Here is a 12,464-nt window from a genome sequence, read left to right on the forward strand (position 1 = left end):
CTTAACATATGATTATCTCAGAAAATGTTCCATGTACACTAGAAAGTGTGTATTTTGCTACTTTGGGTTGGAATGCTCTGTAAATATCTAGTAAGTCTATCTGAGATGTCATTTAAGGCTGATGTTTCCTTATGAATTTTCTATCTGGGCTATCTATCTGTTGATGTAAGTGGAGAATGAAGGTCCCCTACTATTATTGTATTGCTATCTATTTCTCCCTTTAGGCCTATTAATATTTACTTTATATACTTAGGGGCTTTTATATTGGATGCATAAATATTTACAAATCTGCCCTTCTTTGTCTCATTTTACAGTTATTGTAATAGGACAAAATCTCTTTTGTCTGATGTAAGTATACCTATTCCAACTTTCTTTTGGTTTTCATTTCCATGGAATATCTTTTTCCATCTCTTCACTTTCTGTCTGTATATGTCCTATATCTAAAGTCAGTCTCTTGTAGGCAGCACACAGATGGGTCTTGTTTTTTTAATCCATTCAGCCACTCTATGTTTTTCAACTGAAGAATTTAGTCTATTTACATTTTAAGTAGTTATTGATAGGTATGTACTTATTACCATTTTGTTAATTGGTTTTTGACTGTTTTTGTATTTCCTCTCTGTTCCTTTCTTCTCCTGCTCTCTTCCTTTGTGATTTGATGACTTTCTTTAGCAGTATGCTTATATTACTTTCTCTTTGCCTTTTCTGCGCTTACTATAGGTTTTGTTTTGTGGCTATCATAAGGCCTACATATAATAACTTATATCTATAACAGTCTATTTTACGTTGATAACACTTAAGTTTGTTAAAAAACAAAAGTAGTAAAGATAACTATGATTATAATAATTAGTTAAGGGATACACAGGATAAAAAGATGTAAAATGTGACACTAAAAACATTAAGTATGGTCGGGGAGAGTAAAAACGTTGAGCTCTAGAATGGGATCAAACTTAAGTGTTACCAACTTAAAATAGAAAAGTCTCAAATAAACAATCTAACTCTACAGCCCAAGGAACTAGAAAAAGAACAAAGTCCAAAACTTTGGACTTCGTTAGTAAAAGTTAGGAAATGGTAAAAGTTAGTAGAAGTTAGGACATAGTAAAATCTAGAGCACAATAAATGAAATAGAAACTAAAAAGATAGTAGAGAGATCAATGAAACTAAGGGCTGTTTCTTTGAAAAGATAAATAAAATTGACAAACCTTTATCTAGACACACCAAGAAAAAAAAAGAGGACTCAAATGAATAAAATCAGAAATAAAGAGAAGTTACAACTAACAACATATAAATACAAAGGATTGTAAGAGACTACTATGAGCAATAATGTGCCAACAAATTGGACAACCTAGAAGGAATGGATAGATGGATACGACCTACCAAGACTGAGTCATGATGAAATAGAAAATCTGAACAGATTGGTTACTAGTAAGGAGATTCAACCAGTAATAAAAAACCTCTCAAAAAAGTACAGGATCAGACAACTTCATTGGTGAATTCTATTCAAAGAAGAATTAATACCAATCCTCAAACTCTTCCAAAAAATAGAAGAGGAGGAAACTCCTACAAACTCATTTTATGAGGGCTGTATAAGTCTGATACCAAAACCAGACAAGGATGCCATAAGGATACCAATAGCTTTGATGAACGTAGATGCAAAAATCCTCATCAAAATATTAGCAAACCGAATTTAACAATACATTAAAACAATCATACACCATGATTAAGTGGAATTTATTCTAGTGATATGCAAGGATGGTTCAACATCCACAAATTAGTCGATGTGATATATGCCTTCTCTCACTTAAGTTTGATCCCATTCTAGAGCTCAACGTTTTTACTCTCCCCGACCATACTTAATGTTTTTAGTGTCACATTTTACATCTTTTTATCCTGTGTATCCCTTAACTAATTATTATAATCATAGTTATCTTTACTACTTTTGTTTTTTTAACATTTATACTAGCTTTAGTAATCCACTACCTTTACTATATATTTACCTTTCTAGTGACATTTATTCTTTCATATATGTTCTTGTCATTGAAGAGTGCCCTTTCTTTTCAGCATAAAGAAGTCCCTTTAAGATTACTGTTAGGCCAGTTTAGTGGTGATAAACTCCCCTAGCTTTTGCTTGTCTATAAACTCCTTATCTCTCCTTCAATTCTGAATGATAATCTTGCCAGATAAAGTATTCTTGGCTGGAAGTATTTTTTCTTTCAGCACTTTGACTATATCATGCCACTTTCTTCCGGGCTACAAAGTTTCTGCTGAGAGAAGGAAATGAAAATTCAAATGATATGTATACCCCCATGTTAATTTCAGCATTATTTACAATAGCCAAGATATGGAAGTAACTTAAGTGTCCATTGATGGATGATTGTGGTATAAATATACAATGGAATGTGATTCAGCCCTAAAAAAAGAATGAAGTCTTGCCATTTGCAACAGCATAGATGGACCTCAAGGGCATTATGTGCTAAGTGAAATATTTGTCAAGTACTTATTTACCATCTGCATATCTTTTTTGGTGAACTACCTATTTAAATCTTTTGCCCATTTAAAAATTGGGTTGTTTATTTTCTTATTATTGAATTCTGAGAATTCTATATATGTTCTGGATACAAGTCTTTTGTTAGAAATGTGATAAAAAATTATTTAAACTAAAAAAAAAGTTTACCCATTCCTCTCACCCCTCATCCCTTACCTCTGGCAATCATTTGTCTGTTCTCTGTATCTATGAGCTTGTTTTTTTTTTTAAATTCCACATGTAAAAGAGATCATATGATATTTGTCTTTCTCTATATGATTTATTTCACATTATTAGACATTAAGGAAATGTAAATTGAAACCATACTTCTATAATGGCAAAAATAAAAAGATTGACCATATTGAGTGTTAAAGTTATGGTTTAACTGAAATGCTCACACAATGCTAATGGGAATGTAAAATGGAACAACCACTTTGGAAAATAGTTTAGCAGTTTCATTAAAAGTTAGACTACTTAGCATATGAACCAGACATTCCACTTCAAAATATTTACCCGGTAGAAATTAAAGCAAATGTCCATACAAACACTGTTCATAGCAGCTTTATTTGTAATATCCCCAAACTGGAAAAACCCAAATGTCCATCAATAGGTAAATGGAGAAATGAATTGTAGCATATCTACATACTGCAATATAATAAAAAGAAATGCATGCGACTACATGAATGAACCTAATAATTATGCTTAGTTTAAAAAGCCAGACAAGGGGCGCCTGGGTGGTTCAGTTGGTTAAGCGACTGCCTTCGGCTCAGGTCATGATCCTGGAGTCCCGGGATCAAGTCCCGCATCAGGCTCCCTGCTCAGCGGGGAGTCTGCTTCTCCCTCTCTCTTCCCTCTCGTGCTCTCTATCTCTCATTCTCTCTCTCAAATAAATAAAAAAAATCTTTAAAAATAAATAAATAAATAAAAAGCCAGACAAAAAACATATACATTATGACTCTATTTATTTAAAAGTCTAGAAAATGGGTGGCTCAATCATTAAGCATCTGCCTTCAGCTCAGGTCATGGTCTCCAGTGTCCTGGGATCGAGCCCCGAATCTGGCTCCCTGCTCTGCGGGAAGCCTGTTTCTCCCTCTCCCACTCCCCCTGCTTGTGTTCCCTCTCTCTCTGTCAAATAAATAAATAAAATATTTTTTTAAAGTCTAGAAAATATAAATAAATAAATAAATCTAAAGAATACAAACTAAATTATGGTGGCAAAAAGTAGATCAGTGTACAACACCAAGCGTGAGCCCTAGTGTAAACTGTGGGCTTTGGGTGATGGTGTGTCAATTTGGGGTCATCAATTGTAATAAATGAACCACCTGGGTGGGAGATGTTGATAATAGGAGAAGCTATGCATTTGTGGGGGCAGGGAGTAAATGGGAAATCTCTGTGCCTACCCCTTAATTTTGCTGTCATCCTAGAACTGCTCTAAAAAAAAAATAGGTCTCAAAATTAAAAAAAAAAAAAAAGATCAGCAGTTGCCTGGGGATGGTGGTAGAGGTGCGTAAGAAAGGAAACAGAGAGAGGGATTTCAAAGAGGCATATGGAAACATTTGGAGGTGATGAATATGTTCATTATCTTGATGGTGATGATGGTTTCACCTATATATACATAAATCACAATGTTCCAAATTGAATACTTTAAACATCCGCAGTTTATTTTATATCAATTATTCCTCAATAAAGCTGTTTTTAAAATTAGGCTTACATGCATTTTTTAATAAGATGCTGTTAAATAATTTGGGGAGTTGTTCTTTGTCTTATAACTAAAGGCTACATTAAACGTTATCAGAAACGCTACCACGAATATCTAAAATATCCGGCCAGAAAATAGAATAGAGATACAGCTGAATTATCTCAAAAAGCTCAGAGCTGGTAACCAGTTACAAACAGCTCACATAGCCTTGGGGAAGAAGAGAGGAAAGTGGCTGTCAGACAAGCCTCCCTTTTTAGTTCTGGATTAGCCACCCTCTCCTTATGCTGAAGGATTCCCACTGACTTCAAAGAAGTCCTTAGATCAGAGACAGAGCAGTGCTAGGCTGAATGATTGTAGAGGTTGAGGCTCTCTTAAAGAGATCCTCTTTTGAGCTGTAGCCAGCATGACATTATCACTTTATCAATGATAAGAGGGCTTTGGGGTGGGACTCTAGAGCTACTAAAGTACTCTGAAGCATCAAAAAGGAGAAAAGAAATGCATTTAAATCAAGGCAGAATTTTTTTAAAGTCATGGGATAGTGATGCAATTCCTTGCTGGAGGAGTGTCTGGGACAAGTAAGAAACTTTTCTGTGGGAGATTGGCTTGCCTTTGTTAGCTACCAGCCGTTGCTGGGGGGAAAAGCACCAAAAAAAAAAAAGACAGCTGAAGAAAGAGAAATCTATTATAAACCCATCATAATACAATAGCTTAATATTGACACAAGCACAGCCTGTGGGCTGGGGTCAGGCCAGTGCACATGTAAGGACTGCATCCTGCACAAAGAAATGGAGGCACACTAGGAGGTGAGGTGGCCCAGATAGTATAAGCATGGGACAGCCTCATGGCCAGACCATCAACTGCCAAATAATCTGCTGAGAAACTGAATAGGGATGGTATTTTTAGGATAATTAAACAGCAGGGTCTAAAATGTTGTTGGCAGAAAGAAATAATTAGTAGAGAGATTTCTGCAGTGTCATGAATCAGCAGGTACAATGGAACTATCTATTTTCTTCATGTTGCTCAATAAAGATGATCAGTCAAAGCCAGAAATCTGTTCTTACAAACTGAGCTAGAATGTGATTTAATGTCCCTGGTAAAATATCAATTCAAGGACCTGATGTGTGTTAGAATTAAGGAAAGATTTAGTGTTGGATAATGCAAAGAAAACAAGACTTGAATTCTAAAGACCTCTAATACAAGGCTGAATGCGTTAAATGTGTTAATAAATATTTGGGCAACACCGAGAAAGGAGAGATTAATCCCAGTTTGGGCTGAACAGAGGAGCATGGGGTAACACACAAGAAACCACTGAGGTTGACATAAAAAGAGATGATGTTATCAATGTTTTGTACGTAGAAGATGCACTTCGTTTATCACTCAACAATTAGGAAGGTCTGCAGCTTTTAAAAAATAGAGAACTAGAGACATCTTCATTTGCTTTCTACACGGAAAAATGAACGTATGCTTCAGCTCCAGTAGCCCTCCTTCTCAAACTGTTACAAGACTTCCACGCTGGATGAAAAACCAGCAGGTGAAAACCTCTTGGATTCACCTTGAGTAGGATTGGGCCCTCTCCCCTAGTCTCCCTTGTCCACACCCAGAGCCAGGCTGGAACTCAGCCCAGATGGGTGGAGACAGAAGGCCTTCACCTACTTACTTGCAGAAGAAGGTTAACAGTAAACCCTAAATTGTCCATTCCAGCCATGCTGAGCCTTCACCTCCAGCTTCCAATTAGCGCTGCTGTTATCTTAAATGATATGGCTGCTTCCCAGATAGAGGGCCAGCAGGATCCCACCTGCTAGAAACAGAAAAGGGAAACATATTTAGACCCACTGTGCATTACAGCAGGCTTCTCTGCAGAAAGCCTGAAACTTCTCCGGAGTTATTTCCACAGAGGCAAAACATTCACTATATATTGATAATAGCATCAAGATACGCCAGATTCTAAATACACAGTCACTTAATGATTTGAAAAAACCTTCACAAAGCACATATTACATGCATATTATAGATATCGGCAGGAGGGTTGCCAGATTTGGCAAATAAAAATACAGGACACCCACTTAAATTTGAATTTCAGATAAATAACTTTTTAGTATAATTATGGCCCATGTGTTAAAAGATAAACTGAAGCATAATAAAAATTTTAAGGGTTTATTTGAGCAAAAGTCTGTTTGGGCCATGCCAAACTGGAAGTAATTAAGGGCAAAGACTTATATAGAGAAAAATACAAAAGCAAAGAAAGGAAATAATTTGAATGGCTATAGCTTAGAGCCTAGTTGTCTATTTGTGATTGGTTGTGCCTAGTGTTTTGATTTCATAACCTTGAGACATTTACAGCCTTGGATTTTGGTTTGCATAGATAGACCACTATAGCATTAGAGCCACCTCAGTCTAGCGGCCTGCTTGTTTAATTTCATTTCATTTCATTCAGTTCAGTTCAATCCAATTCAACACATGTAATATTAATAATACAAGCATTATACAACTATTAATTGCACTTATATTTTAAAATTATTTGTCCTTTACCTGAAATTCAAATTTAACTACATGTCCCACATTTTATCTGGCATCTCTAACTGGGAGGAATAAGAAGAGAATTTCTGAATGGGTGAGATCAGACAAATAAGGGGAAGAAGGACATTGAAGCAGGAGAAACCGTATGGACAAAGCCAAGGAATAACTGCATTTTTTAAGTGGCAATGAGCACAGCAGATCCTATAAGCAGAGGTCTCTTGGAGGGGAATAAAATTCAAGAGGACTGTTAGGGACTCGCTGGAGATTGTCTTGAACAGTGGGCCACCCTTCTACAACAAAATGTTCAACGAGGCATAACTCAAGGGCCAGCTGTCGAATTTCTTTTAAGTGAATCATCTTTGCCCAGTAAAACACCTGGAAAGGACATTTTGGCTATGGAAGTGTAGGCCTCAGGGTTTGGCCAGGATAAACAGGGACAGACAATGAGAAAGCTGAATCACTCTGCATGAAAAGGGAGAAGAAACGATGACATTTTAGTGCAGTCCTACTAAGGAGACATAAGGGGAAATTTTGAGGACAGCAGGATGGTAGGGGGTCAAAAGACAGAGAGAGGAAATTTTGGCCAAGGAGAATTCTCTATAGCAGCCAAAGACTATGAAAGAAGTCAAATATTCCACCTTACCTCATCTGCTGTGCTTTGTCATCTGAGGCTCTGACACTGCCCTCAAATCTGCAGTCACAGTCCATACCTTAGTGATCTACGTGGGGAGTGTTTGAGAGGCAAGGAGAAGCACACAAGAGCCCTGCTCAATGCTCTGCTAGACAGAAAAGAGAAAGCAAGCCCGGGGCAAGATGGCAGTAGGAAGGAAAGGTCCCCCAACAGGAAATCGAAGTTTTCCTTGATTTCCTTGATTTCCTTTGTGTGAACACAAAGCCCTCGAATCCACACAAATCTTGAGGAAAACAAGGATGTGTAATTTGTAGATGAAGCAATTCTATTTAAATCTCAAGTACAGGAATCCCAGCTAACACCTGGTTCGATGTGTATAAGACAACCTTGATAGATCCAACTTCAGATACTTTGGGAATAAATGATTGCACATATAGGTCTTCCAGAGTCCATTCTTTACTCTTTCTTTTGTCTTGATAACTATTTTTTGGACCCTTTAGCATCTTCACCAATGTTCATGCAATCAATCCTAAGGAGAGATGGCCCAACTCAGGTTGATTTATTTTTCTCTTCGTTACCATCTCTGGCAAGAGATGTGATTGGATGTCTCAATCCCGTATGAGATCATGCAATCCTGCATGATCCTGTACATGTGTACACAGCTGCCAATGTTTAAGTAGGAAATGCTGCTTTGCTCCTTTCCTATTACCTCCATGTATTTGGATGAGTGTATATATGCTCCTATATAAATACCTCAATGAATTCAAATGTGTATATGATTATTTCATTTCCTGGAATGGGTGAATTTATTCTACAATCTACAAAAGGCCAATGAAACTTTTGCAACTGCTTGTAATATTTCTCAGCTGTGATTCCAATGTTTTCCCCAAAACTAAGTAGTGATTGCAGTGGCAAATGAACACAGTGTATTGTTACTTCCAGAATAATGACTTCAGAATGATATTATTTGGCCAGTCACCTGCACTGAATGGGAGTGAGGACTATTCCTTGACTGTAATAAGCGACTCTTTAGAAAGTTTCCTCCTGGTAGGAAATTCAATTCAGAGAACAGAGCGTCTATAATGGAGGAGGTCTAATGAGTCACTGGGAACATTAGAGAATGGGCAAGATGTTGTATTTATGTTTTAAATGTTTATGTAATGCTCATTGCTGGAGGGAAACTAGCTATTACAGTTTTTGCAATTATCATGCTGTTTCTCTTTTCCCATCTCCTGGAAAGCTCCAAAAAAAGGATGATTTGACATTATCCCTGGAATACATTCATGATCCTGCTGCTTCCTTTAGAGTGTTTGGGAAATCAGCAAACCTAACCTGCAACCAAGTTTATTTCGATTTGAAAAGGACATGATAATACAAAAGCTACCAGGCTGGTTCCCCGGTTAAACATACTGGTTAACTTCCCTAAAGTTGTGGACAATTTGACCAGCATGCTGTATCCTGCCCCATTTACTTACTGATGATGCTTATCCTGGCTAACATTTATCATGACTCAGTTGAATGCACCTGAACTAATCAGCTCCTCTTGGAGTTTTATAATTCCTATTTCTATTTCAAAAATCCAAAGCAACAGGGGAGCCTGGGTGGCTCAGCAGGTTAAGCAACCGACTCTTGGTTTTAGCCCAGGTCGTGATCTCGGGGTCGTGAAATCGAGGCCCACGTTGGGCTCTGAGCTCAGTGTAGAGTCTGCTTGTCCCTCTCCCCTCCACCTCAAATAAATAAATGTAAAATCTTTTTTAAAAAATCCAAAGCAACAAATATCTACCCTTTGGCACCAGCACTTTTTAAAAAATTGTTCCTATTTCAGTGCCTTTACCATTGGATATATGCACACACTATGAATTTGTTCACATTCATTTTATAATATATTTTTTAATTCAGCAATTAGCATGCCCAGATGAGCACGTACATGTGCTTGGAATCATTCAAGGTGCTGGGTTTTTAAATTAAAAAACAGATCTATACATAACTTCATGGAATGTACAGTCTAAAAGTGCTTATTTACACAAGTCAAAATAGATAGCTTAGTGACAAAGCTATCAGAATTTTCAAGACATGTCTCTACTTAATAAAGTCATTTTCTCATTACTCCTGGGTAATTTACCTCTTTGCCTCTGCTTTTTTATATTCCCCTGCCTTTATTCACTTTCATTTATCAGGGAAGGGCATAAAGTAGTGGAAATTAAATATATTAAATATTTTATATAATAATTGGATTTTAGGATAAAGGTTGGAACCGCAACCTAAAATCTAACTTGAATATAAATAAAGTTTTAATATTATTGATTAATTTTTTCCATTCTATCTTTGAATCTTTTTGCTAATCATAAAAATTGTCTGTCCAAGGACAGATAAAAATACCAAGCATTTCATCCAGAACGTTTATCAGAATGAAAGGTCAATGGCGAGATGATGTTGAAGACTCATACATAAATGTTACAGGTGTGTGTAGTGCGTGGCGCCATCACAGAGCAGAAGCCTCCACCATCATCCGTTTCCTTATCTTTCTCCAAACAAATCAGGCAGTTCAGAATGTGTGGCAAGGGCTAGAATATTACAAAACAACATTGGTTCTGACCCTGATCATCCGTCGAGGTAAACTGGAGTCAAAGGAGTGGAAAGTGTCATGGGCAAGGCAGTGCTGTTGGGATGTCAGGCCGCACAGTGACGGCAAACAATAATCCCTCAGAAAAACACTCTTCTCTCAATGTCAGGAGTCTTGGAAAGGAAGGAACACAGAGGCAACCAAGAAATCAGAGTAGTCTTTGTAGCACTGTCTCTTTTCTGTACCTTGCTGTATTAACTGAGCCCTTCCTCATGTCTACTGGCAACCAAAAGCAACCAAGGAGCGCATGGAAGCAAGTGGAAGGGCAGGAGGAGGGGTGCATGGAGACAAGCTCAGATGGAAGAGAGGCCCATCGGGGACACTGGAGGTAGAGGTAGTGGGACAGAACAAGAAAAGTGGACGATCTTACAAGACTGAGATATTTGGAGACTCTGACTCCTGGCAGACCTCTGGGCCTAGGTCCAGGCCTTAATTAGGATTCTGTAACAATTTTTAAGAGAAAATGATTTTCCTAAATATCACTAGTTTTTCCTTTAGTCACTTATACCTGGATCTTATTAAAGTTTCCAGCCATTCTGCTCACTTTATCTTCTAAATACAAATGAGAAACTGAAAGGGTCCATATCACAGCAACTGAGTACTTGAAATAAGGCATCTGAACACAGGGCTCCTGGGTGGCTCAGTCATTAAGCATCTGCCTTCAGCTCAGGTCATGATCCCAGGGTCCTGGGATCAAGCCCCACATCGGGCTCCCTGCACGTCAGGGAGCCTGTTCTCCCTCTGCCTCTGCCTGCCACCCCACCTGCTTGTGCTCTCTCTCATTCTCTCTCTGTTAAACAAATAAAATCTTTAAATATATTTATATATATATATGCCTGAAGGGGTGTCAGAGCACATCTCATCTCAGCTAAAGACGACGGGAACAATTCAGTTCATCTGTGGCCAAGCCCAACACTGGACCTCCAATTACTTTCTGCTAATAATAATATCCCTAATACCTAGTGTGTGCTGAGTACAAGCCCAACCACTTTATAGGTGTTACCTCACTCAATCCTACAACCACTCCCATGATGTAGGTACATATTACTATCTGTACCTTCTCAGGTGAGGAATCTGAGGCCTGGAGTGGATGAGTTATTTGCTCAATCTCAAAATTGATGAAAGGGCGGAGCTTCCTCCCTAGGGCCCACACGGTCTCCCGCCCCTAAGGAGCATGCGTAGTTCCCTACCTGATGGAAGGGAAGCCTCCCGCTTCCTTCACCCATGGAAACATCTGCAGAGAAGACCCGCTAGCTGGTACTTCCCTTAGCTTCATTACGCTTCATTGTGGAATAAATTACTGAATTCTGCTTAGCAGAATTGTACATAGAAAATATCATCTGAGCACAAGGTCTTGAACTTAGTAATGCTGGGTTGTCTCTGTAATTGGGAGAGAAGAGTAACAGCTTGTTTGTCCTCACTCTTTCCAAGATCCTAACTTTTCCTTGAAATGGTTTAAGCAATTTGATGCCTGGGGAGGACTTCATTATCTCCAGTTTCAACTCCTTTAGTTCTGCGTGAAAAATAATTTATAATCATGAAATAACAGGAGAGATGAGAAAGTTGATGTAATCGTAAGCTGAAGTTTTACTGACTCTAATAAATTGTCGAACTGGCAGTTGAACCCTATGCCAGAAGCAGAAATGTGTGCAGGGCCTCAGACGAACCATATCGCACCCCCTTGTAGTCACGACAACTCCCATTTATTAAAAAGCCGCCAACCAGAGCGGCCTGCGGTTGTCAAACTTCTGGTATTTTTCCAGATCTAGTGCAACGAAAATCACCCTTTGAGTGCCTAGGTCAATAAATGGCATTCTTTTCTGCTGCACAGAACCTGAAGCGGGTGGCTGAGACCTGGATGGATGAATTCGCCGAGTACATTTACCAGCGGCGCCCAGAATACAGGCACCTCTCCACCGGGGACATCTCCGCCCAGAAGGAGCTGCGCAAACAACTCAAGTGCAAGGACTTCAAATGGTTCATGGCGGCAGTGGCCTGGGATGTGCCTAAGTACTACCCTCCGGTGGAGCCCCCACCGGCTGCCTGGGGGGAGGTGAGGAGATGCTGCATGGAACCTGCGCTTACCTCAGCGTGTCCTTCTCTCCCGGGCTCAGGTGGCGGGAGGGACTGCCGAAACCTCAGCTCCTCTGCCCTACCGCAAACCTCAGCTCCTCTGCCCTACAGCTAAGTAAGATTAGCTTAAATCATCTCCGATAAATCAATGTCCAACTGTTGATTTTTTAGAAATTGCCAGGGAGAAGCATTCAGCCCTCAGCCTTGAGAGTCCCACCCAGAACCCTTGGCCGCTATTGACTCCCCAAATGGATTTTTTTAATACACCTAGAAAATATTTTTATTTGAGATTAGTGACATTGCTCTAAGAGCTTGCAGAGAATGCAAATAGCTGTCATGCTACCATGTCAATAAGTGTGACCTGATTTCCATGATAAGAATCCCTCCGCGTCCTCCATGC

General features: G+C 38.9%; 1 protein-coding gene across 1 annotated transcript in view; it reads left to right on the plus strand.

The window, feature by feature from the left end:
• Nucleotides 1–12,464, plus strand: part of GALNTL6 (polypeptide N-acetylgalactosaminyltransferase like 6) — a 1,216,700-nt gene that overhangs the window by 1,152,928 nt on the left and 51,308 nt on the right. The window contains exon 10 of the mRNA XM_027600276.2: nt 11,823–12,044. Within this exon, the coding sequence (XP_027456077.1) occupies nt 11,823–12,044 (222 nt within the window). The remainder of the gene's footprint in view (nt 1–11,822; nt 12,045–12,464) is intronic.

The sequence above is a fragment of the Zalophus californianus genome, chromosome 2 (assembly GCF_009762305.2).
Source record: "Zalophus californianus isolate mZalCal1 chromosome 2, mZalCal1.pri.v2, whole genome shotgun sequence".
Classification (NCBI taxonomy): Eukaryota; Metazoa; Chordata; class Mammalia; order Carnivora; family Otariidae; genus Zalophus; species Zalophus californianus.